The sequence below is a fragment of the Cebus imitator genome, unplaced genomic scaffold (assembly GCF_001604975.1).
Source record: "Cebus imitator isolate Cc_AM_T3 unplaced genomic scaffold, Cebus_imitator-1.0 Scaffold192, whole genome shotgun sequence".
NCBI classification, from domain to species: domain Eukaryota; kingdom Metazoa; phylum Chordata; class Mammalia; order Primates; family Cebidae; genus Cebus; species Cebus imitator.
The window spans coordinates 34,379-55,480 of NW_016107507.1; the positions used below are offsets into that span (position 1 = coordinate 34,379).

Consider the following 21,102-nt stretch of genomic DNA (forward strand, 5'->3'; position numbering starts at 1 on the left):
TGACCTTCTCTCCTGTAGTCGACTGCAGCTTGTTGGAAGTATAAAATCACCGCTTCTAGGTGTACAGTTCTATGAATTTTGACAAATACATCAGTCATGTCACCACCACCACAATTAAGTTATATAACATTTATAAGCACTGTAAAGCTTTTGATGCATGTTAATCTAATTGTCTGCTGGTAACATTATATGTATTCCCATCTACCGTCAGCTTATAAAATGTGAACGTTGAGTATTAGTCTTAAAAGACTAAAAAGAAGTCTAGTTTGTAGGTAAATATTTCCATTTCATTTTACATTTATTTGAATATGAATTAGGTTGCATATTTTTATAGGTTTATCTGTTTTTATGTCTTACAGTGTGAATTCTTGTTATGTTTTTGGCCTGTATTTCTAGCTAACCATTTATCTCTTTCTGATTGATTTTTAAGAATTATTAGGGGGCTGAGGTTGGAAGAGTGATCTGACATGTTACAAATACATTTTCTTTTGTCATTAATTCTCTTTTAATATTATGTATAGCTTTTTTTTCCTCAAAATTTTTAAGTTTCTGCAGTCTCACCATCTCTTCCTCATAGAGGCCACCATGGAAGTCATCTTCATAAAGTTCCTTCCCACTCCGTGATTATTTAAATATTCTACCTTTTTACATTTAATTCATTCGGAATTTATTTTTGTTGTATCACATGGAGTAGAATTTTATTTTCTCCCCCAAATGATGAGCCACTTGTCCTGGTCCCATTTATCAAATAATAGATCTTTTCCCCACCAATCTGAGAAGTCACCTATATTGTATATCACATTTATATACTTAGGTATGTCTCTGAAGTTTCACTTCTGGTCCACAAAATTTCTTGTCTTTTTGGGAAAAGAATAGATAATGGTTCACTCTGTTTTTAATAATGTAGTTTTATACAGTGGTTTAATGTCTGGTTTGACAAGCACTAGTTTTCATTATTATACTTTTTCAAAATGTTCTCTCAGGCCCTAACTGTTTCAGATGAACTTAAAACAATACCTGAGTTTAAACACCCAATAAGAATTTACATTGAAATTTATATTGAAATTGTGTTTATAGATTAAGAATAATTTTTATCATTATAAGCAGTCTTGTCACTAAGGGACATGCTATTTTGCTCCATGTACTCAAGTTTTCTTTTTCATGACTTAAGTGTATTGATTCCAGTATGATGTTCAAAACCTGGCTCATTGCTCTTCAGAGATTAAAGTTTTATAATTTTTAAGACTATAAAAATTATAAATTTAAATTATAAAAATTATAAAAACATAGGTTCTGCATGTTTTATGTGTTTATTCTAGGAATCATGTAATTGTTGTTACTATTGATTATAGCATCTGTTTTTGCATTTTGCTTTCCAACTTATGGCTCCTATTTACAGCATTCTTCATTAATTTTTATAACAAGCTAGTTTTTAATAAACTAGTTACAGTAATATTTAACTTTTTCTCTTCAGTGTTACAAGACAATTAGGTCATTTGTAAATAAATTTACCATCACTTTTCTGATTTTATTTTTATTTATTTTTTTTTTTGAGATGGAGTCTCACTCTGTTGCCTAGTTTGGAGTACAGTGGTGTGATCTCAGCTCACTGTAACCTCTACCTCCCAAGTTCAAGCAATTCTCCTGCCTAAGCCTCCCAAGTAACTGGGATTACAGAAACACACCACTATGCCCAGCTAATTTTTTGTATTTTTAGTAGAGACGGAGTTTTACCATGTTGGCCAGGCTGGTCTTGAACTCTTGACCTCAAGTGATCCACCCGCCTCAGCCTCCCAAAGTGCTGAGATTACAAGTGTGAGCCACCATGCCTGGCCCACTTTTCTGATTTTATGCTTCATTTGGTTTTCTGTTATTTCATTATTTAGAAGTTTTTTATCATACTTTAAGTTCTGGGGTACATGTGCAGATCATGCAGGTTTGGTACATAGGTACACACATGCCATGGTGGTGGTTTGCTGCATCCATCACCCCATCATCTACATTAGATATTTCTCCTAATGCTATCCCTCCCCAGTTCCCCTACCCCTACTATTCCTCCCTAACCCCCCAACCCCCAGGCCCCAGTATGTGATGTTTCCCTCCCTGTGTCCATGTGTTCTCACTGTTCAACACCCACTTATGAGTGAGAACATGCAGTGTTTGCTTTTCTGTTCTTCTGTCAGTTTGCCGAGATCGATGGTTTCCAGTTTCATACATGTCCCTGCAAAGGACATGAACTCATCTCTTTTTATGGCTGCATAGTATTTCATGGTGTATATGTGCCACATTTTCTTTATCCAGTCTATCACTGATGGCCATTTGGGTTGGTTCCAAGTCTTTGCTATTGTGAACAGTGCCACAATAAACATACGTGTACATGTGTTTTTATAATAGAATGATTTATAATCCCTTGGGTATTTACCCAGTAATGGGATTGCTGGGTCTAATTATTTTTATAATTTCAGATAATTCTTCACATTGTAACATTTTAATGACATATGAAGTCATATTTTTTTAATAAAAAATGGATATTAATACAGTACCTTATGGTGAATTAATCTCTCAGTTTTGTAATAAACCTTATTTGGCTATGGTATATTATTCTTTTAACATTATACCCAATATTATTTGAAATATTTATATATGTAATCACTAACTTTAGTTTTCTTTAATATACTACCTTTGTCAAGTTATGGTATTAAGGTTGGGTTATTCTCATGTTGTAAAAATTGAGACCCTTGCATTTTTTCTATGCTTTGGAACAATTTAAATGGCATAATCATACCTGTTGCTTAATAAGCAGACTTAACTCACCTGCTCCAAAGCTTTTTGGGGAGCCATCAGCCATAGCATTTTTTAAAGCCCTCTCTCTCACTCAGTGTTCAGAATTTGTATTAAAATTTCAATTCATTCAGCAATTTTGAGAATCAGGCAGTAAAAACCTAATTCATCTGTTTTCTTAGAATTGAACAGAGTGTAAAATAAAGATGAAAACTAAATCTCAAACACATTTCCTTCAATTCTTTGGATTTTATTAGCTCTTGGCAGACATTATTTACACTTACATAAAGCTTATTGATTCTAGTATGATGTTCAAAAACTGACTCATTGCTCTTCAGAAATTACAGAAATTTCTACCCTCAATCTCTTGGGAAAGAAACAGAATTAAAAAGGTAGAGTAAGAAATAAGATGAAACTTGTCTGTATCAATTAGTTTTCCTTGAACACTACCTGGATATATGCAACTACACTAAAGTATCGAAGAGATTATAAAAACAGTTTCTCATCAAGTTTTTCGTCTAAGTCAAGGACCTACCTTGTTTGTGATGGTTTCTCCTCATGGACAGGTAATGCTATGTACATTTCAGTACATCCCTGTGGTCTTCAGCCTACTTGTTAGTTACTGTAACAACTGTGACAGTATTCTCTTCTCCTTTATCCAGGACATCTGTGTTAAGGCTTATCTAGCCCTTCGTCATCACACAAACCTACTGATCATCCTGTTCTCCATGATGCTGATGACAGGAATGCCCCAGTTAACAAGCAAAGAAGACATTGAATATATCCGGGATGCTCTCACAGTGGGCAAAAATGAGGAGGATGCTAAAAAGTATTTTCTTGATCAGATTGAAGTTTGCAGAGACAAAGGATGGACTGTGCAATTTAATTGGTTTCTACATCTTGTTCTTGGCATCAAACAAGGAGAGAAACATTCAGCCTAATACTTTAGGCTAGAATTAAAAACAAATTCGTGTCCTATGGTTTAAATTAGCATATCAGTCATCAAACTTGGATTGAAAATGCAGTAGACATTGTGAAAGCTGGCATTTCAGAAGTATAGCTTTTTTCTTAGCTGAAGTCTTCCCTGGAGAAAAAAATAATATTGGCATTCCTGATTGTTTGGTTAAGTAATGTTCAGTACTAGGGTTATTTGCAGGTTTGTTTTTCCTCATTTGTCTGTGGCATTGGAGAATATTCTCAGTTTAAACAGACTACTGACTTCCTTATTGTCCCTGATATTTTTACTATCTTACTGTCGAGTGCTCCTTGAAATTCTTTGGAATAATTGGTGACATCTATTTTTATCTGGGTTTACTCTCAATTTTGGTTATCTTTCTGTTCCTCAAGCTCTTTAAAGAGAAAGATGTAATCATTGTAACCTTTATTTCATTCCTTAAATGATGCTTCCAAACATCCCCTTAGTGTCTGCAGGTGTTAGTGGTGTGCTAAAAGCTAGGAAGGCAAGTTAGTCTTTTCAGTGTCTTTTGCAGTTAAATTCTTTTGTTGTGTACACCTGAGACACACGAACATAACGGGAAATCTCAACTGTTGTGCCTTGACCTTACTCTGCTGGTCTGGTTCCAGGGTTATGAATATGAAAAAATAGAGATGAGACCTTTTGTGTCAGTTCTGTCCACAAGAGTGAGTTATCCCTTACAATTAGTATAGCTTTCTCCAGCATGGCACCAGGCAGTAACTGCAGGGCCTCTTTTATGCCTGTACATTTCTTCCTTTCCTTTGTCCCTGCCTCCCTTTTTCATCAATTGTGATGCTCCCATAGCTCTTTACAGACTTGTGAAATATCCAAGAACAGCTTTACCCTAGAACTCAAAAATTAGTTGAAAAAGAATTACTTCTCAAGAATTATTAGATTCTTAGGTACTTAATTGTAAAGATGTTTAGTGACTTTTTAAGAAGTGTCTTACTAAAGGAAGCATTCTAGAAAATATGAATTAGCTTCCAAATGCCTTAATTTTAAACTTTGGCCTTAACAGTTATTTTTTTTAATGGAAGAAGATATTTAATATCTTTAAAATATTCCAAGTTAGGAAGACACTAACTTGCCTTATCTATTTCCCATTTAAAGGACTTTTAAACTTTGACACATCCTTCAGATTTCCTAAAAATAATTGAAATATCTTACTTTAAAAATATTTTCATCTCTTAAATGTCTTGTTATTTATTGAAGGTATTGTTCAACCTTAGAGAGAGAGACCATTAAATTATTTATAAAATACTTTGTAATTAACTGTAGTTAATACATTACATAGAAGAAACTATGTTAGCAGTGTCTATGTTTAAGTATAATTAGATATAAATATATACCTAATTTTTAAATTTTCAAAATAGATACCTGTTTGACTCTGAGGTAGTCCAGATTTTTTTATTTTTAAATGTATGCAAAATCTCAGTGGTTCCTAAGCCTGGCTGCAAAGAAGAATCAACAGGGACACTTTTTAAAAACACCCTTATCAGCTGGCGCAACACAGTGAGACCCCCATCTCTTTAAAAAAATTATCCAGGTGTAGTGGTGTGTGCCTGTAGTCCCAGGTACTCAGGAGGCTGAGGCAGGAGGATTACTTGAGCCCAGGAGGTTGAGGCTGCAGTGAGTCATGATCATGCTCCTACACTCCAGCCTGGGTGATAGAGTGAGACCCTGTCTCAAAAAATAAAAATAAAAACACCCTTCCCTGAGTTCCATTCCCAGGTTATAATTTAACTACTGTGGGATGAAGCCCAGATGTCAATATTTTCTAGATACTTTAGGTGATTCTAATTCACAGCCAGAGTTGGAAGCCCTGTGTGGCCTTTGAAGGTCTAGGCGACTCTTCTTCCTTGCCCTTTGAGCTTTTCCCTGTCTCACAGGTATCTAGAAAAAAACTCCTCCTCTTTGGCAACCTGTCCTTTTAAAATCACACTCTACCCACCTGTACAGAGGACCATGCCCTATCATGAAATGTTTATTCCTCTCTGTAAATGGAGGATAGACATTTTGTGGCACTTCTGGACCAACTATTCCCTACCATTCTTTTGAAGAAAGGCAGGAAGAGTGCTTTCTAATTCAGAAGACAATGTTTTCACTATTCTGATAAGCAATAGCCAAGCTCAGACCTTGTACAGATTCTTCTTTTTATTTGAATTGCTGAAATAAGTTCTTGATGATGCAAAAAATAGATTAGAGAGGAATATATTTATATTTATCTTAATGGCACCTGTAATTACCTGTAGTTAATCTCAGTGGTTCCTAAGCCTGGCTGCAAAGAAGAATCAACTGGGACACTTTTTTAAAAAAAACACCCTTATCAGCTGGGGCAACACAGTGAGACCATCTCTTAAAAAAATAAAAAAAATAAAAAATAAAAATTAGCCAGATGTAGTGCTGTGTGCCTGTAGTCCCAGGTACTCAGGAGGCTATACACACACACACACACACACACACACACACACACACAGACACACACACACACACACACACACACACATATATATATATATACACACATATATATACACATATATATATATATATATATATATATATATATATATATAGCTTCCTGAGTACCTAGAGGTGTGTGTGTATATATATATATATCTCACAGTCGGGCTTGATTCTTCCATATTCCAAAGAGTATAATTTTACCTCTATAGACTTACACGTAAACAAAAATCTTTGTGGGCTTCCTTCCTTTACTGTTCCCAGAAAATTACATGACCAACAACTTCCATACCTTTGAAAATGTTCTAGAACTAGAATCATCATGCTGCTGGGAACTACCCACAGCTCTGCCTTCACTGACAAATGAAAACATAGATCCCAAGTTAGCTGAATCAGGCCAAGCAACTTTTGTGTATATCTAGGACTGGCTACATAATTTGCAGAGCCTAGTGAAAAATGAAAATGCAGGCCCATCATTCAAAAATTATTAAGAAATTCAAGATGACAACAGCAGTTGTCACACCAAGCACAGTGCCCTTCCGAGCATGAGGCTCTGTGTGACTGCATGGGTCCATGAGACCAGCACTTTGTGCGTCTGAATGATGGCTTTGATGCCCATTTTAGCACACATGGTCTACCATGTCTGCATGAGTGACAAATATAGTGCCTGAGTCAAAATGTTGCTTCTGTTCAAATTGAAATACCTCATCTCTATGGCTGTACATTAGGACCTAGAACAGTGGCCCATTGCTCTTAGATTGGAACTATGGCCACTAAAATAAACCTAAGCAGATGTTGTAGACCAAGCCCCACAGGACTGCATTTGGCTGGCTTTAGTGATACTTGATGAAAGTAAGGGGAAGTGGAGACGTTATAGATAAAATATATCAACTCCCAGAGAAAACTCTTGACTTAAAAACTGTAGTAAATATATCTTGTTCAGGTGATGAATTATGTTTTTAAAAAGTTTACATGTAGGAATTCTGTGGTATAATTTGGAGGCTATTAGTGCTGTATTAATGCAAATTAATAATTTTTTAAGTTAAGTCCAAAAAATAATCTAGAAAGTAAGTCTCCAGAGCAAATCTGACCTAGCATTTGGTGTGCGAGGCTTTGCTTTTCATGATTTTGAAATAAATCGATAATTAGATTGAACAATATGAAGAAAATAAATTGGTATTTTTAAGTGTTCTGTTGGCTTATTTTCTGTTTCATCCAACCCAATAATTCTGATAAATAAATTTTGTTGTAGCCTGGGTGCTGGTCTGCATATTCTCAAAGATTCATTTCAGGACAGGTGTCTGGGGAACATAAAACACACACCTTGGCCAGGCGTGATAGCTCATACTTGTAATCACAGCACTTTGGGAGGCCAAGGTAGGCAGATTGCTTGAGCCCACGAGTTCAAGACCAGCCTAGGGAACAACATGGTGAAACACTGTCTATACAAAAAGTACAAAATCAGCCATGAGTAGTGGTGCGTGCCTGTAGGCCTAGGTACTCAGGAGGCTGAAGTGGGAGGACTGCTTGAGCCTGGGAGGTCGAGGCTGGAGTGAGGTATGATCATGCCACTGCACTCCAGCCTGGGCAATAGAGTGAGACCCTGTCTCAAAAGAAAAAAAAAATCTTTATTGAGGACCCACTACCTACCAGATACTGTGCTAAGTACTGGGGATTCAAATATGAAGCAAGACTGACCTCATCCCAGTCCTTACCATGTTTCTAATATGCTAATGTAGCTGGTACTTCATAATGGGTGGATGTTTGTTGTGGGTTGAACTGTGTCCCCAAAATGATAAGTTGAAGTCTCAATCCTGGTGCCTGTGAATGTAACCTTATTTGGAAACTCTTTCCAAATAAAGTTATAACAGATATAATCAAGTTAAGGCAAAGTTATGAGAGTGGCCCCAATCCAAGTAACATCCAAGTGAGCACCATGTGATGGAGGTAGTGATGCATCTATGAGCCAGAGAACGCCTGGGGCTACCAGCAGCTGGAAGAAGTAAGGAAGGATCCGCCCTAGAAGGCTTCAAGAGTGCATGCCCTGCCAGTGGTTTGATTTTGGACTTCTAGCCTCTGGAATTCAAAGAACACGTTTCTAATGTTTTAAGCCACCAGTTTGTGGCACTTTGTTATCGCATCCCTAGGGAACTAAAATAGTGTCAATAACCAAAAATTTTGTGGAGGCTTTTATTTTTTAGCAGAAGGATCACAGAGTTTATATAAGTAAATCTCCTTTCTGCTGTTAACAAAGAGATTTAATTTCATGCAAAAAATGTGAAGTGCTAATATTCTTAATATATAAAAAGGTCTAATACTTCAATAAGTAAAATAAGTAGTGTCATCAAAGCTATTGTCAGAACTTCTTGATGTACAAATGTCCATGTAAAAGTTGCCTGCTTTCCCAGCCACACCTGGTTTTGTTCTGTTATACTACTAAGGCTGCCCTTGACTTCTCCCCTAAAATAGCAATGCTTTTGGAGAAGGAGGGCCTCTAAGGATGTCTATTAATTAGTGAAAGATACCTTAGCTGGTGCAACTCTTCTCAGCTCTGCAGAGCTCATGCAGCCAGTTGGCCATGCTGAGCTCTCTAGCTCACATCTGAGGTCCCCCTTGGAGGTGCAAACAGCCTCATTTTCACTTCCTATGAATGTCAGATTCTTTTCTAAGAATTTGCTCATTAGTATGAGTGAGCCTAATCTAAGCCTTTTCTAAGCCTGCTGCTTGGATAAGAATTTTCCTCTGGGTCTGTACTCTGAGTCTGGGTCCATAATGCACTTGGCATCTATCTTGGGGCACAGGGATATACCAAGGAACACAGAGTCCATTTGTAGCACCTCAGTGACAATTCTCTGCGTCTCACAGCAGATGAACAGCCATCTGAGAAGTTTTATACTCAGATAATCAAACTCAGAATCTTTTGATTACACGTAAGAGTTAAAATGGGTCCTTACTATCTGGCAGAGATCCATCCATCATTAGCACCACTGTGTGCAAGGTGTGTAGCTACACAGCACCTCCCATTACCAGATATGTATGGTGGCCAAAGCTGTACTGGTCCCCAGCACCCTCTACTCTGCACCTCTCCTTTGCATAACTAAGCACCCTGTTACACAAAATCAACAACAACAATAACAAAAACAAACAAAAACAGCCCTGTTACTACTGAGGACTTCCTCAGCTAATCCCATGGTCACACATCACTGCCAAATCCCTGACCTCTCCCAGAATCTGCTCTTCCCGATCTATAGTTCAGAGAAGACAGTTCCTCATTTTTGAAGCAACTCCTTGCTCAGACACTGTTTGCTCAAAGCGGCAGGGCACGTTCTGCAGACTTTCAGCAGGTAGATGGATTTGATTACTTTAATCTGTGCAGATGTGAAGGCATTTGAGACTTGCGATATCCTGGAGAAAACGCAGAGTGAGCATGTGTGGCTGTGGACACAAGATGACCTTAAGCCAGCAATTTGGGGAAAATCTGTTTTAGAGCCTGAGCAAGACGCTGCAGGAGCAGTTGAGAATAGCTAAGATAGAAGTAAAGAGTGGTTTAAGAGGCTTTGGCACTAGATCATTCCAAAGTCAAGTACCAGTTGTCTCTTGAACAAGTTGTCTAATCTAAGTTTCAGCCCTCTCCTCTGTAAACTGGGGAGGACAGTATAGTACCTATTTTACAGAAGTACTGTGCTGATTAATTGAAATAATGGAAGTAAAGCATTAAGCAGAATTCTGGCCAAGTGTTAATGCTCAATAAGTGATCACTATCATTTCTATATTCCTTTTAAAGAAAGCTAAAAAAAATCTCAAGAAATTAAAGCCAAAAGTTCAATGGCATCACCCTTGGAGTGTGACTTTTGGGAGTACTTTAAATGATAACAGTCTTAACAATTTTCTAAGAACAGTATCTTCTCAGTAGGACTTCAAAGGAGAAATAATTTTCATTCTCTGTCAACATCAGATACCAAGGAATCTTCTAAATAGCAACCTTCTCTGATGAGTTATTCTAATCAATGCAAATTAGTTCCTGGGTTCTTGGCCTAAAGAAAATTAGAGAAGCTAGAATCAATTGACAATGCTACCAACTCCCATTTTTTGAATCAGCTTTATGGAAGATTGCATGAATAAATTTCACCAATTTTAAATGTGGAATTTGATGAGTTTTAATAAATACATAAACCCATGCACCTACCACTATGTTCAAGATAAAGAACAATTCCATTGCTCCAGAAAGTTCTGTCATACCTCTTGGCAGCCAATTCTAACCCCTAAAACCTGCTGAATTACTGTCTATCACTATAGTTTTGCATTTTCCAGGATTTTATATAAATGGAATCCTACAATATGTGGTCTTTTGTGCCTGGCTTCTTTCACATAGCATAATGCTTTTGAGATTCTTCTATATTGCCTAAATAAAATATAATTTAGGAAAGCTCAGTTTCTGGACAGATTTGCTGCAGTTCACTCTAGAGCCAAATGCCAAGTTTCATTTTTAATTATCTGCTGTGTATGATTAGCCATGTGAATGGCTCCTGCTCTATTTTAGCATGTTAAGAGACTTCATTATTATTACAGTTACCTCGTTGCTATTTATATAAGATATTAATAGTAGACAATAAGATTTCATTTCAGAGGCTTTATTTTCTCTGGTTTAGTTTGGTTTGGTTTGGTTTGATTTGGTTTCGTTTGAGACAGGTTCTTGCTCCAGCCCAGGCTGGAGTGCAGTGGTGTGATCATGGCTCACTGTAGCCTCGACCTTCCGGACTCAAGCAGTTCTCCCACCTCAGCCTCCCAAGTGGCTGGGACCACAGGCATGCACCACCACACTTGGCTAATTTTTTTTTATTTTTTGTAGAGATGAGGTCTCACTGTGTTGTCCAGGCTGTCCTCAAACTCCTGGGCTCTAGCAGTTCTTTCACCTTGGCCTCCCAAAGTGTCAGGATTACAGGCATGAGCCATCACGCCTGGCTGTGCTCTGGTTTTAAAATAGTGTAAGAATAGAACACATTCTTCACTACTGCTAAAAAAAAAAATCCCCTTACAGGGCCAGCAGACAGAAAAGCACAGGAACACTTGAAGTCAGCAGAGAGCCTTAAAGAGACCTGCTGGAGCAGTTTCTCAAACTTCGCCATGCACATGAATCACCTGGGGTTGCAGATTCTGATTCCACACATCTAGCGTGGGGCCTGAGATTCTACCTGTCCAAAAGCTTCCAGGTGAAGCCAATGCTGGTGGTCCCCAGGCCACACTTTGCATAGCAAGGCTCCATAGGACACAGAAGCAGATTCAGTGAGTAAGGAAAGTCAAATTAACAAGAGGTCTGAAAACAATACTACTCAGAGACATGTATTTTCATCATACATGATGAACCACACATATACATGCAGCATCAATCTCTTTTTCCAAATTGCACCTCAATTTTCTCAGCCACAAAATAGGAATTATAATACCTATCTCTGTGAGAGGTAGACCTCTAATATGATCCTCCTGATCTTAGCCTCCCAGTACTCATGCCCTTGTGAGATCCCCTTCCCTTAAATATGAACTGGACCTGTCAACTTGCTTCTAACAAATAAAACATGGCAAAGGCGATACAATGTCACTTCCAAGATTAGGTTATAAAAGCCTGTGACTTTCATCTTGCAGGCATTCTCTAGCTCTCTTTCAAGCCTGCTCAGCTTAACGGAAGCCCTTGCCATCTAGTGAGATGCTCTGTGGAGAGGTCTATGTGGCAAGGAACCCAGGGAGGTCTCCAGCCAACAGCTCATGGGGAATAGAATTCCTCCAGCACCTGCATGTGTGAGTCAGGGTGGGTATCCTTTCAAGTTGAACCCTGGGAGAGACCCAGAGCCATCTTACTCTGCTAAGTCATCCCTGGATTCCTGATCCATGGAAATTTTGAGATGATAAATACTGTGGTTTTAGGTCACCAAGTCTGGGGATAATTTGTTATGTGGCAATAGATAACTAATACATTTCAGAGTTGTTTTGAAGATTAAAGAAGACAAACAATATATGTCAAAGAACTTAGCATAGTGCCTAGCACAGAGTAGTTGCTTGATAATGTCAGTCAAATCTAAAAATAGCCAAGTCACAAACATCATCAGACTTGTAAACAGCACCTGCAGCCAGTAAACGAAGGATAATCCATGTGTATAGTTTGCTAGTTTCCCCTTGTCAGGAAACTTTCAGACCCAAAAATCTGACTCGTACAAATAAGTACAAAGAAACCATTAAATGTCCATAATCATTTTACATGTATGTAGACAAACCCACTTTTAAAATGTAAGATTTTTTTTCCTAGATCTTAGAGCAGGATCAAGTACCCCAGCAGGCGCTCAGGCAATGATGATGAGATGATTGATGATGATGATGATGAAGGGGAGCTCCCACTCAGCTGTGTTTTGTAAAATGATGATCCCACTTTTTCTTCTCATTTCCTCTCTCCTACCTTCTAGTTTATTCAAAGAAGCAAGTTCAATTGCAAGCATCAAGCCAAATGGAAACTATCAAGAAACATTTAAGGGAAGTCAGTCCCAGGCTTAGAGCTGCTGCTCTCTTCACAGTGATAACAGCCATTCATCCTCATCTAGAAAGAAAAAAGTGATCAGTATTCAGACAGCTCTCGCAGAAGCCCTGGAAAGACCTGAATAATTGTTAGCCGTGCTTTTGCTTCTGCCTTCATTTAGATTTTAGCAAACACTGCCACAGATCACTCAGAGGCAGCTAAAACTGGCTAGAGTGGCTAACAAGGTGGTGCTGAGGGCTGGAGTGAAATCACAGCTGTGAGCATTGAAACCAGTAGTTGAAACCGGCTCAGTGCCACCAAAACCTCTATGAAAATGACTTTGAAAGCCTCTAAAACCAAATCCACATTCAGCAGACGTTTATTCAGTGTCTATTATGCATGTGGCCCTCACTACACTAGGTCATCTGTGGAAACAAAAATAAGTCAGGCACTGTCCGGTGGAGGGAACAGGCTCGTGCACACTTGACAAAAATAGAAGAAAATCCCTGATAAATCACGATCTACTGATGCCCTCTCTGTTCTAGGCTTGAGCATGGGGACAGGGATGTAAACATGACCTCTTGACTAGGAACACAAGACAGCGTGTGATATGTTATATTCGAGGTATAAATAAAGACCCCCAAAAAATTACAGCGGTGTTAAGGGTTCTTCCAACTAAGGGAGCAGTAAAGGCTTCCTAGAGAAAGTGACATATGAGGTAGGTCTTGAGATGTGGGTAGGATCTCAACATGTAGGTCAGAGCATTCCAAATGAGGTGAGAGTGAGAGCAGCAAGACAAAGGCAACAAGGGGCGAACATGCAAGGTGAGTCAAAAATACCAACAGGGTACTATGGCAGGAATGCCAGCTTAATGTCAAAGACTAGAAGCAAAGGTTACAAGGGCCTTGAAACTAGCAGAGGAGGCTGGATTTACTCTGCATGTAATAGAAAGGCATGAATAACTGTTAAGGACGATAGTGACATGGCCATCCATTAGTAAGAACACTTTAGGTTGCTAGTAACTGAAACCTAATTCAAATTGGCTTAAGCAACAAAGAATGTATTGGTTCATTTTACTGGAGAGTTCAGAGATGCATCTGGCTCCAGGCTCAATTGATGCCAAGGAATAAATGATGTCATCTCTTGGTTCTACTTTCCTCTTCTTGATTTCTTTCTCAAGGGAGCTCTTGCCAAAGATGTGGCAAAGATGGCAAATCAACAGCTTGAGGCTTATATCCTAACAGCTTAGACTCCCTTGAGAGAAGAGATTGCTTCTTCCCCAGTAGTTCCATCAAGAGCCTGGGCTGAGTCTCATGTGATAACTTTTGTCACCCGTACAAATATGAACACCATGGCCAGGGGAATACATTGCTCACCCTTGTAAACAGAGAGTAGAGTCAGCACCATGGAAGCCCCATTCACTCATTTACAGCGGGAAGGGGGTGGTACTTAAAGGAAAATCTAAGTGCTGTTTTGAAAGAAGAAATGGCTCTAAATCTGGCAAAAGAAACTGTTCGTTACAAAATAGAAAAAAAAAAAAATTCCAGAGGCAATCTGTTAAAGAAAATATAGAGGCCGGAAGTGGTGGTTCATATCTGTAATCCCAGTACTTTGGGAGGCTGAGGCGGGTGGATCACCTGAGGTCAGGAGTTTGAGACCAGCCTGGCCAATATGGCAAAACCCTGTCTCTACTAAAAATACAAAAATTAGCAGGGCATGGTGGCACACGCCTATAATCCCATGTACTGAGGAGGCTGGGGCCGGAGAATTACTTGAACCGGGGAGGCGGAGGTTGCAGTGAGCCGAGATTGTGCCATTGCACTCCAGCCTGGGTGACAGAGCAAGACTGTCTCAAAAAGGAAAAGAAAAGAAAATAGAGAGAGAAGGGAATCCCAGAGACAAGGAAAACTCTTTGTAGACAAGAGACAAAATGGTATGAATCAGGACAGAAGCATGGGCATGGCATGGACCAAATAGTTGTTAGGACCTCACACAGAGTGTCTAGGGATCAAGAGAGAAGTAGAGTTGAGAATCATCTTTGTAGTAAATACGATCTGGAGGGTTATATGGTACAAAGTCCAAACTTAGATTTCTTTTATATAGCATGTTTCTACCCATGTTAACTAAGTTCGGGGGACCTTGATGGGTTGTCATGCTTTACTGGCTATCAGAACAAGCACAGCCTAAGACAACTTGGATTGAAGTTAAACACTATATACACAGGTCTACCAAAAGAAAAGAAAAAATACAATTATTCTTTCATATTACCTGTGGATTCACATTTCTCTTCAATTTGCTTTAAAAAGAAATGACTTAAACTTCAACACGAGGATTATAAAATCCATAGCCATATATGTGACATAAGAATTCTATTCTGTATATTACTATCATAGCTCAAAATAGAAAAATGCAGGATTCTCTTTTCATTAAGAAAGTTTAGAGAGAGATGGGATGGGGAGAGAACCTGAGACAGAGGGTGTCCTGGCTCCACCCTGGGGCAAGACATGCCAGCATCCTGGGCTTCCTAATTCTTATCTAGAAAAAGAAGTAGAGCTGGACCTTGCAAAAGGTTCCTTTCTTATCTACCATTTCATGATTCTAAACCCAAAAGCTCCCCAAAACCTGTGAGTCTCCCTCACAGGGAAAACTTTGAATCTCCCCAGTCTGTCTCCCTGTCTAACCGGACTGCTCTGTCAGTTCTACAAAAAGCCCCATGGTAACTGTCATCAGAAAAATATAATACCACATGGTTGGCGAGCAGCATTCCTGGATAGGTCACCAGCCACCTCCAGTGTAAAGAGCACGGCCACAGTCATGCCACCCACCCCTCAGATGGCCAGTGCAGCACGCTGCCCTTGCCGTCCCATAACGTAGAACATGGACCACAGCACAGCTTAGCTCAAAAATGACAGGCCCAACAACAAGCAAGCCCTGCCCATTTGGGAAAGAAATGGAGTAAAGGATGGGTCCAGCAAAGCTGTGTTTTTATGAGGTGCCTTTTGGTTGGAAGTAATGGAAAATCACTCTAATTAAGAACAAAGTTGGATTTGTTTTGAGGATATCAATCTGTCTCACAGAATCTTGCATCAGAGAGTACACCCAGGCTTCCCAGGCAAAGAAACAGGGACTAGAACCCAACATAAGCCAGGCGTGGTGGCTCATGCCTGTAATCCCAGCACTTTGGGAGGCTGAAGAGGGGGAATCACCTGAGGTCAGGAGTTCAAGACTAGCCTGACTAACATAGAGAAACCCCATCTCTACTAAAAATACAAAACTTAGCTGGGCATGCCTGTAATCCCAGCTACTTGGTAGGCCGAGGCAGGAGAATCACTTGAACCTAGGAGGTGGAGGTTGCAGTGAGCCAAGATTGCACCGGGCAACAAGAATGAAACTCCATCTCAAAAAAAAAGTCAACACAAGTTCTTCCAATCTCTCTTTTCTCTCTCTCCCTTCCTCTGCTGTATCTTTCTCTGTGTGGACTCTAATCTCTTTCTCTCCCTGCATATCAGCTTTCCTTCTTTGGGTGAGTAGGTGGTTAAGCACGGAGCCTCTCAGCTCTCCTCTGGTTTGGTTATCTAGTTTAAACTTTCAGAGTCATTGTGTTTGACTCAACATTGGCTGAGCTTTGGTAAGGAGTCCACATCAGGGCCCATCTGTTATGACCAGGGATGTGGGACCACATGGTGGAGACATGGCCACTGGCATCTACCCCTATGGCACTGGAAACATGGCAGACCAAGTATAGTTGATCCTTGAATAACGTAGTTTTAAATTGCATGGGGTCACTTTAATGCAGCTTTTTTTCAACAAAACAGTATTCACAAACGCAAAATCCTCAAATATAGAAGGCTGACTCTTCATGTACCCATGTTCTGCAGGGCTGATTGTGGAACTTGAATATGTACACATTTTGGCTTACACAGGGGGTCCTGGAACCAAACTCCTGAAGATACCAAAGGATGACTATATCTCAAAGTCTGGCCATTAATGCAGATATGTAGATATAGAAATACTTCAACCTAATTTGCTGTAATTTTATTACTCAAATATTTCTTTGCATATTAAAAAGATGTAAAACAGGTGGCTTATACCGATAATCTCAGTACTTTGGGAGGCCAAGGCAGGTGGATTGCTTGAGCCCAGGAGTTTGAGATCAAACTGGGCAACATAGTAAGACCCTGTCTCTACAAAATAATTTCTAAGAATTAGCCGAACATGTTGGTACACAACTGTGGTCCCAGCTCTCAGTAGGCTGAGGTAGGAGGATCACTTATACCCAGGAGGTTGAGGGTGTAGTGAGCTGTGATCACCACTGTACTCCAGCTTGGGTGACAGAGTGAGACCTTGTCTCAAAAAGAGAAACAAAAAAAAAAAATGTACATCAAGCTATTCTCTGGGGCTGGGAGCAGTGGCTCATGCCTATTCCTAGCACTTTGGGAGGCCAAAGCAGGAGGATTGCTTGAGGCCAGGAGTTGAGGCCAAACTTGGCAACAGAGCTAGACCCTATCACTACAAAAAAAAAAATTAATAGTATAGTAGCACATACCTGTATTCCTAGCCACTCAGGTGGCTGGGCTTGGAGATCGCTTGAGCCCAGGTGTTCAAGGCTGCAGTGAGCTATGATATCACCACTGCACTCTAGCCTGCATGGCAGAGTGAGATCTTGTCTCTAAATAAACAAACAAAAAGCCCAAAGCAATATACAGATTCAATGCTATTCCTATCAAACTACCAACATCATTTTTCACAGAATTGGAAAAAGCTACTCTAAAATTAATATGGAACCAAAAAAGAGCATGAGCAGCCAAAGCAATCCTAAGCAAAAAGAACAAAGCCAGAAGCATCACATCGTTCAATTTCAAACTACACTATAGGGCTATGGTAACCAAAACAGCATAGTACTGCTACAAAAACAGACACATAGACCAATGGAACAGAATAGAGAACCCAGAAATAAAGCTGCACATCTACAGGCAGCTGCTCCTCAACGAAGCTGACAAAACTAAGCAATAGGGAAAGGACTACCTGTTCAATAAATGGTGCTGACATAACTGGCTAGCCATATGCAAAAGAATGAAGCTGGATGCCACCTTTTACCATACACAAAAATTAACTCACAGAGGATTAAAGATTTAAATGTCAGACTTCAAACTATAAGAATCCTAGGCCAGGGACAGTGACTCACACCTGTAATCTCAGAACTTTGGGAGGCCTATGTGAAGGATCACTTGAGGCCAGGAGTTGTAGACCAGCCTGGTCAACATAATGAAACCCTGTTTCTACTAAAAATACAAAAAAATTAGCTAGGTGCACTGGCACATACCTGTAGTCCTAACTACTTAGGAGGCTGAGACATAAGAATCACTTGATTCAGGGAAACAGAGGTTGCAATGAGCCAAGAACACACCACTGCGCTCCAGTCCAGGTGACAGAGGGAGACTCTGCCTAAAAAAAAAAACAAAAAAAAATCCTAGAGGAAATACCAGGCTTGGGAAACAATTTATGACTAAGTCCTCAAAACATTCTAGACATTGGGCTTGGGAAAAAATTTATGACTAAGTCCTTAAAAGAAATTGCAATAGAAACAAATTGACAAGTAGGACCTATTAAACTAAAGAGCTTTTGCACAGCAAAGGAAACTATCAAGGCAGGCAGATCACCTAAGGTCAGGAGTTCGAGACCAGCCTGGCCAATATGGTAAAATTCTATGTCTACTAAAAATACAAAGATTAGCCAGGCGTGGTGGCGGGTGCCTAATTCCAGCTACTCAGGAGGTTGAGCTGGGAGGCAGAGCAACCCCTTTTGCAGTGAGCTGAGATCACGCCACTGCACTCCAGCTTGGGTGACAGAGAGACACTCAAAAAAAAAAAAAAAAGAAAAGAAACTATCAACAGAGTAAACACACAACCTATAGAATGGGAGAAGATATTCACAAACTAGACATCTGACAAAGATCTAATATCTGGCATCTGGAAGAAATTTAAACAATTCAACAAGCAAAAATCAAATGATGTCATTAAAAGTTGGGCAAAAGATATGAACAGACGCTCCCCAAGGAAGACATGTAAGCGACCAACACACCTGAAAAACTGTTCATCATCACTAATCATCAGAGAAATGCAAATCAAAACCACAATGAAATACCATCTCACACCAGTCAGAATGGCTGTTACAAAAGACTCAAAAAACAACAGATGTTGGTGAGGCAGAGAAAAGGGAACACTTAATACAGTGTTGGTGAGAATATAAATTAGTTCAACCACTATGAAAAGCAGTTTGGAAATTTCTCAAAGAACTTAAGCTACAACTACCATTTGACCCAGCAATCCCATGACTGGGTATATATCCAAAAGAAAACAAACTGTTCTACCAAAAAGACTCATGCACTCACATGGTCATCACAGCACTATATATAATTGCAAAGATATGGAATCAACCTAGGTACTAATTAACACTGGATTGGATTTAAAAAATGGTACAAATACACCATGGAATACTATGCAGCCATAGAAAAGAATGAAATCAGCCAGGCATGGTGGCTCACGCCTGTAATCCCAACACTTTGGGAGGCTGACGTGGGCAGATCACAAAGTCAGGAGTTTGAGACTAGCCTGACCAATGGTGAAACCCCATCTCTACTAAAAATACAAAAATCAGCCAGGTGTGGTGGCACATGCCTGTAATCCCAGCTACTGAAGAGGCTGAGGCAGGAGAATTGCTTGATCCCATGAGGTGGAGGTTGCAGTGAGCCAAGATTGTGCCACTGCACTCCAGCCTGGGTGACAGAGTGAGACTCTGTCTCAAAAAATGAAAAAAGAAAAGACAGAATGAAATCATGTCCTTTGCAGCAACATGGATGCAGGAGGAAGGTATTATCCTAAGTGAATTACAAACAGGTATAGAAAACCAAATACTGCATGTTCTTACTTATAAGTGGAAGCTAAACAGTGGGTGCTTATGGACATAAAGATGGCAATAGTAGAAGCTGGAGAGGAGAGTTGAGGGAGGGTTGAAAAACTAATCATTGGGTACTATGCACAGTACCTGGGTGATGCAATAATTTATACCCCAAACCTTAGCAACATGCAATTATACTCAGCTAACAAACCTGCACGTGTACCCTCTGAATCTAAAATACAAGTTGAAAAAAAAAGACATTCCGCTGGTATTCACATTTTCTGCATTGCCTAAGTACATAGGGTCTCACTGGGAAGGCGCCACTGCTCAAAGTGAACATCACTATCATTCATTAATAGCCATCACAATGACACAAAAGAAAAGCAATTCATCTAACAGAAGTTAATCCTCTTTTCTTTCACCCCTTAAGTGAACTCAGGTCGTTAGTTCTCCCCAGCGGAGTATGCAGCTGACATTTAGTGAAGGAAGCATAAAAATGATTTCTGGGTATGTGGGTGTGTTTCATGCAAACGCTTTTCTTCAGCAGCTTCTGACTTCAAATGAGAACTCCAGGCACTAGCAGGCACGTTTCGTGCTTAATAAATTTCAGAAAAGAAAAATAGAAGTTATATGGTTTCCCTGGAAACCTTTTCTAAAGAGTTTGCACATGCACCTTCTCAAGAAGCAGGTGCTGCAGCCTGGGGACTCTTCCCTGCCCTAGGCTATCCATTAAAGGGTCAAGGTCAGGGTTCCTCAGTTGTAGCTCCAGGAACAGTGCTTGGGCTTATTTTGCTTAAGGTTATTTAATGTCAAGTCTCTCTTTAGCAGCTTGTTCAATGAGAAAATTATGCTCAGGTAGCTTTTGACATCTTTTGAAGCATTTGCAAGTTCTGGCTTATCAAAGAGAAGCAGAGGAAGTCCTATAGTGTATATCAGAATGGGTGATGGGGATTTCTCAGGGAACAAGAGGAGATAGCTCACTGATTATTAAAAATTATTTGAATCTGAATTCTCAATGCAGTCATGTTCAGACCTCACTGCAGATTAGAATAAAAGTGACCTGGAAAAGGGCAGGTCTCTCAGGGCCTTTTCCAATAGCTGTGACCTTACAGAGTCTTGGGTAAGGTAAGAAAGAAAGAGAGAAGAGGGAGGAGGGGAGAGAGAGAGAGAGACAAAGAAAAGAGAAGAAAACAAAGAAAGAGAGCTGGGTGTGGTGGCTCACGCCTGTGATCGCAGCACTTTGGGAGACCTAGGCGGGCAGATCACTTGAGGTCAGGAGTTTGAGACCAGCCTGGCCAACATAGTGAAACCTGTCTCTACCAAAAAATGCAAAAATTAGCCAGGCGTAGGGGTACACACCTGTAGTCCCAGCTACTTGGGAGACTCAGGTAGGAGAATTGCTTGAACCTGGAAGGAAGAGGTTGCAGTGAGCCAAGATTGTACCACTGCACTCCAGCCTGGGTGGCACAGCGAGATCCTATCT

The 21,102-nt window shown here is 39.8% G+C and overlaps 1 protein-coding gene across 3 annotated transcripts in view; it reads left to right on the forward strand.

The window, feature by feature from the left end:
- Positions 1 to 6,181, forward strand: part of PIK3CG (phosphatidylinositol-4,5-bisphosphate 3-kinase catalytic subunit gamma) — a 39,894-nt gene extending 33,713 nt beyond the window's left edge. The window contains exon 9 of one of the 3 annotated variants that reach the window (XR_005203133.1): positions 3,444 to 3,592. Coding sequence is in view for 2 of the 3 variants with exons in the window: in XM_017546822.2 (XP_017402311.1) it covers positions 3,444 to 3,722 (279 nt within the window). In the remaining variant the exon portion in view is untranslated. Of the gene's footprint in view, positions 1 to 3,443 lie in introns of all 3 variants that reach the window. The other 2 variants (XM_017546822.2, XM_017546821.2) reach the window with 2 other exon arrangements.
- Positions 6,182 to 21,102: the final 14,921 nt, after the last annotated feature.